Raw genomic sequence first — 6000 nt, forward strand, 5'->3', positions numbered from 1 at the left:
GGCAAACTAAGGGGATCCTAGCGAGGGCAGCAGCGACCCTCCAAAGGACTGACCCTTCCCCACCACGCCATGATTCATGTCTTAGACTACTATGAAACGTTTGCAGTTAAAACGGGGAAACTCCACGCCAGCAGGGCTCAAAATAGCTGCATACAGGCATAGGTGGTGGTACAGGCTTCAGACCTGGCTACCATCATGAGGACATACCCAGGGGGCAGCCTGGGTTGCTGCGTCTAACGCTGCTATTTCTAACTGTGTGCTAGAACAGGTCTGGCTTTCCATGCTGCTGTCCCACCTTGACTGCAGTGTAAACGTACCCACAGAGCTTTGACTCTGCTAGTCTCCACAAGTGACTGGACCTGGTTCTCTAGGGCAAGCCATAGCAGCTTGGTTTTAGACCCAGAGGACCCGTGGTTCAATTCCTTTACGTGGAGAAGTGATTCAGTCCTGAGTGGACCATACAGAGCCTTGTGAAATAATTTCACAGCCGTTCTTGGGGAAACGCAGGGTCGCTTAACTTCGCTTTTAAATATTTTTTCTCCTCCCCAGAATTTTTCATGGATGGACTGGGCATCTTGCTTGTCGGTTCCTGCAGCGATGTTTCTATCGGTCACCAAGAACATAATCCCGCATCTGATCCCAACCTGACTAAGGTAGAAGACCAATATAAACTGTTCCGGACCAACACCAAAGCACAGGTGCAATTTAAACTATCTTTGCACTACTTCAAAAACCGACTGAAATGCTACTCAACAGGATAACCCTTTTACCCTGCCGTGTGCAATTCCTATGGTAACCTCCCTGATGGCCACAGCAGGAGTACGCTTTGGGCTTCAGCCTAATTGCCTTATTTATGCCACACTGGATGCCTTCCTTTTGCACCTACCTTTCTATAAAAACTTTTTAATGGGCTGAATTTGGGATTCTGGAATCTCTTGGCCCAAACTTGAAATGGACAACGCAGTCGTGTGTGTTATCTGCACTCGGATCCTGCTCCAGGCCTTGCAATGGTGTTTTCTTCATTGCAAAGTTTCCCTGATCAAAGAGTGAGGCAGCTTGGCTAATAGTGAGCCAGATTCATCATGGCCCTGCACTGTGTTCTTTCCAGCCAGTGCAGAGTGAAGGGGGGCAGGGCAGGGTAGAATTCCTACTGATTTGATCTGGTAGCACTCCACATCCTCCCTGCAATTGAATGGATTATCAGGGATGCACAGACTGTCTGACTTCCTTCTTGGAGGAGTAACTGGAATGAGTGTTCTCAAGTTGAGTGCCAGAAGCACAAATGACTTTCATGTATGGACTGAAGTGCTTGGTTTATCCTAAATGGAGTTAGTATGTTGCCTATGCAATATCTGTCGAGAACTTACTGTTACTCCTTACTTAAGGACCGGAGTGGGGATGTTGGAAATCTGGTTTAGTTAAGAAGCTTTCACTTAAGAGGAGGAAAATGCAAACTCTCCTAATTGTCCTGCCTGAATGCAGTCCACATTCATGTGATCTGAGTTCTTTTCATCTGCTAGCTCATGGCCTATGTGAAATGGTGGAGTTCAGTTCTTAGCAGGCAGCTAACCACAGCATCAAAAAACCCCACCATTACCACAGTGGTGGGACCTGGATACTAATCTGAGACAAGAAGTAAATGCCACAAGCAGACCACGCATCATGGCCCCAGCACTAATTTAATACGGTTAGGGAGGAGTCCTGTACCTACTTGCTCCAGTTTTTAAACTTGAATGGCTGCCACGGTCAGTCCCTCGGATTCACTTTATTACTGGAGCAACTCGACGCTCCAACCGAGATCACAGATTTAGGGCCTAATTTTGCTAGACTCTGTACATATGCATGGTGTGAGACCATCTCTGCCTATGGAGCTTACAATCGAGGTGGAGAAGACTGGGTGGGAGAAAGGCAGCGTTACTGCGGGAGAACTTCGATGACCATGAGTGGTGTTTCTGTGCCTTCCAAGAACATTAGTGTTGGCAAAAATTCAGACAATGTCTTGAAAAGTGACTAATGACTTTGGGTGACCCAGTGAAGACTCCATTTCTAAAGGGCCCACTTTTTAGAGAGTGGGTGCTCAGCACTTTCTGAAAACAAGGCCCCTTGAAGATGCCTTCCACAGCAGGCCCTCAAACTCACTAGCCACTTCTCTCTTTGTACTGCAGTAGCACCTGGAAATCCCAGTCTGACTGGCCCTTTAGGGTGCTAGGTACTGCCCAGGAAAGTCTCTGCTAAGCTTTTGTTCTGAGAGTGTTTGCTCCCCAAACCTTATCATCTGAACCTCTGCATTATCTAAATCCCTTCCTCATCTCTCATGTATCTCATGCAGGGGGACAAGGAAATTGCAGAGGTGCGGATAATAGAGAAGAGACCCCTGGCCAGGGCTCAGAGGAGGATGCAGCTGTGCTCCCAGCCATGAGGGAGGCCACGTTGCTGCTGAATGGCTCCTGCCACAGTGCAGGGAGCCTCTGCAGTCCTGCTGTCACTGAGTGAGTGTAGCCAATCCCTGCAGGTGCATGGTCCAGGGAAGGCTGCAGTCCTGGAGCGGCAGAGTACTGGCCGGGGGGTTCTGCTCTGCCCTGCATCTTGTGCCTGCGGGGATCAGGTGGCCCTGGCCCTGCGGCAGTGGTGGGAACCCACTGCAGCCCCACTGTCATGGGAGCGAGTGAGCAGGGAAGAGCAGAGATCCCTGGCCTGGACTGCAAGGAGGCTGCCATGTGGAAGGCTGCTGAATGACACCTGCCCTCTCAATTATTCCAATTCCTGATGGGCCAAATCAAATCTGGGTTCCCCATGCTGTTCAGATAATCAGGAGTATACTGTATTCAGTAACAAAGCTGTAACACTGTGGAGAGTCCAGTGAGGCATCTGTGATAGTGTGAGGCATGCAGGTCTGCTAAGTCCGTGCCTTGAGTTATATCAGCACCCACCCATCCACACCTCCGCATCGCTGACCTCTTTGTTTCTCCTAAGAATGGAGATAAACACACACAGGTGCAGTATAATTTTGCTTTATTTTTAAAAATGAAACAGTGGAGTAAGCCGGTTTGTGGGGAAACCTAGCTGCAATTAAAATGGAGTCCACGTCCATCCACAATCACAACTCCAGATCTGAGCCAACTAACCTGCCTCACAAAAGTACCAGGTAAAGAACATGGAGCAGAAGGGGAAAGGGGAGTAGAGAGAAAATAAACAATCAACCGAAGGGAGGAAAAATATCGTTACAGTCAAGTACAACTTTTCGATGAATAGTCTGAAATTGCATTGGATCAGTGACTCGGGGGCCGGGGGAAAGCAGCACTTTTATTCAAACAAGTGTGTGGAACAATCAATCAGGTGGGCAAGCTATTCCCCATATCCCCCAGTATCAAGCATGAGGGAGTACAGAACAACATGGCAGCTGACTGGGGATTTCAAAACCAGGATGCATTAGTTTTACCTCTCTATATGCACATCTGTGTATTGAACTGTCCTAAACTTCAGATGATCAAGTCACTTTAGTCACACAATCCATTCCTGTTTGGTTGTTACTTTTATAATCCAGCCCTGATTGCTTTATCGTTAACCCACGCTGAGTACTGGTAAAAATGAATCATCCAGATTGTACACCACCTAAAAATACTTTAAAGGTATACCATCTGGGTGCCCCTAAAGCAATGTGGTCCGAATGGCAATTGAATGCCAGTCTATGCGAAAGTGACCAGTCATCACACGAACAAAGCGTCCGCTGAGACAGAGGAGCGGAGAAAAGTTGTACTGCTGACAGAAGTAAATATCAAAGTTAAAAAGAAAAAAAAAAAGTAATGGAATATTGAGCATTTTAATAAAAATTAGTCACAACTGAACAATTTAGCACTGCTGAGGTTTGGAACTTTTACAATGAATGAACACATTAAAGTGAAAAGAAAGCCCATACATTCTATTATTTTTTTTAAAAAACATTTTTTCTTTGGAAAAAGAGAGTCATTTTTTCCTCTACACTACCGCATGTGGAGTTGCCACGACCTATTTTATTCTATTGTCACTAAGAGGTAGATAAACAAAAATGAATTGGTTATATAAGGTCATGTCCCCTTGTTTGACATGCAGGAAGCTAACGTACTCCATGGCCTGGGGGCTTCACAGAGGGGAGGAGTGGGATTAATCAGTGTGGAGTGAAACTAGAGATCTGTAGGTTTTGTAATTCACTGGAACAGATCTGATTAAAGGGACAGTGTCAGATTTATTTATTTACTTATTTATTTTTAAATTGGGGAGAAATTCATCTTTAAAGCCAGTGGAGTTTATCTTGGGATGAATTGGATGCATAGTTAAAAAGCATAATTTCCTTAACTCTTTTAACACACACTAAATAATTTTGTAAAGACCAGCTCTGCCCCAATTTATAGGCCATGCAGTTCTGTTAATTTCCCAGGATGTTAAAGCTAAAGCGATTTTAGCTAAGAATCTAATTTGTGTTCCATTAATGATTTACTTTTTGCACTGTGGTCTGTTTGGCTGCTGTTTAGAATTAATTTAATTTTTCAGTTCCTTCCCAATCAGCACACTTGCTGCTGTTTGCAGGTGGGGAAATACAAATTTCCACAGGAATCTATAATTTAAAAAAGTATCCATGGAAACGGTTCTAGTTTGGCCAAATATTGCTTTTTGGGTCATAAAACCAACAGTGTGGGCCTGTGTTCACCTGACACCATCCCTTCAATCATTCACTGTTGAAGATCACCGCTCCTTTAACTGGTACACTGCACAGTTTACACCTTCCCCGCTGCCTTTGGGAATGGGGACACTCACCTCTGTGGTGAGAAGGCGACCGGGCTTTTTCTCCCCTCCCACAGGCCACTTTAAAAAACGGCCCAGCTTTGCCCACCGCCGCTCCTGCCATGTCACAAACAGACCGCATGTCCGAGAGGTATTAATCTTGAACAAAAATTTTAAAAATTCTGTAATGTACAATAAAGCAGCAGGGTTCAAATGCATATTTAAATTAGGGATGGGCCGACTTTTAAAGGGTTCTGATTATCACCCTTCTGGCTGGATGTCTGTCTGAACCTCAGGGGCCTGAATGGCACCACGGCTCGTATGTCCTACCCTCCCCAGGCCCTGGCTCCCTCAAACCTGCTGTCGTTTTGACTCAGCAGGCTACTCCACCTTCTACTACCAGGTCTCTTCTAGGGAGTAGAGGGGTGGCACCTTCTCCCTCCTTCAGAGGAGAGCCTTAGCCCTACCTCTGATGCAGCAGGAGCCAAAGGATCAGCCGCTGGGTGTGTCTTACCCGCCACAGCACTGGATTTCAGAGGTTCTTGAGAGTGCCCGGGGGCAAAATCCCCATGAGTTTGGCGGGATCTGACGTACGTTGACTGGTCTCTTATATTTTACGGTGATGGGATAATCATCGCCCTCCAGAGAGGCTCCCATTGCACCAAAGCAGGCTTCCTAGTCAGATTCCTACAAACGAGACGCCTGTAGTGGAAAAGGAGGAGCCATCATCTGTTCTCCTGCTTCACCAGCAAGAAGATCCCACACTGACTGGGAGGGGTAGTAAACTGCCCAACCACGCTTCTCCCTCCAGGAAACCTACCGCTGCGGAGGTTGGAGGGAGACCCTTCTCTGAGCTTTCAGGAAAGGTTCTGTTCGGGGCTTATTTCTGAGCCTAGGCAAAGCTGCAGGGTGGATACGCCCATCCTCTCCCATCTATCATTCAAATCTAATTGTAAGGTTTGAGGTAGTTTGAACATGTAAATTTCAAGCTTGCAGAACCTGCATGTTCTCAGGAATAAAATGATTTGAGAACCTCTCGCTTATTTCATTCCCTCTGTATTTTACAAACTACGACTTAAAAAAAGTGGGGGGACGAGGGGGGGGGGTGGGCAGGGCTGATTCAACCGAATCACGGTGAATTTCTTTCTTCCTAAACAATACTGTAAGGGCCTGATCTGAAGCCCACTGCAGTCTTTATTGACTGCCAGTGAGTTCTGGATCAGAACTAAGGCTGCGATTTCC

The 6000-nt window shown here is 46.5% G+C and overlaps 1 protein-coding gene across 5 annotated transcripts in view; it reads left to right on the plus strand.

Annotated features, from left to right (window-relative positions):
• LOC140903943 (beta-1,4 N-acetylgalactosaminyltransferase 2-like) overlaps nucleotides 1-5791 on the plus strand; it is a 71635-nt gene extending 65844 nt beyond the window's left edge. For all 5 annotated transcript variants that reach the window (XM_073325956.1, XM_073325957.1, XM_073325960.1 and 2 more), the window contains one exon: nucleotides 550-5791. In XM_073325956.1, coding sequence (XP_073182057.1) covers nucleotides 550-761 — 212 coding nt within the window. In that variant the 3' untranslated portion in view covers nucleotides 762-5791. The remainder of the gene's footprint in view (nucleotides 1-549) is intronic.
• Nucleotides 5792-6000: the final 209 nt, after the last annotated feature.

Source organism: Lepidochelys kempii, chromosome 27 (assembly GCF_965140265.1).
Source record: "Lepidochelys kempii isolate rLepKem1 chromosome 27, rLepKem1.hap2, whole genome shotgun sequence".
Lineage (NCBI taxonomy): Eukaryota > Metazoa > Chordata > Testudines > Cheloniidae > Lepidochelys > Lepidochelys kempii.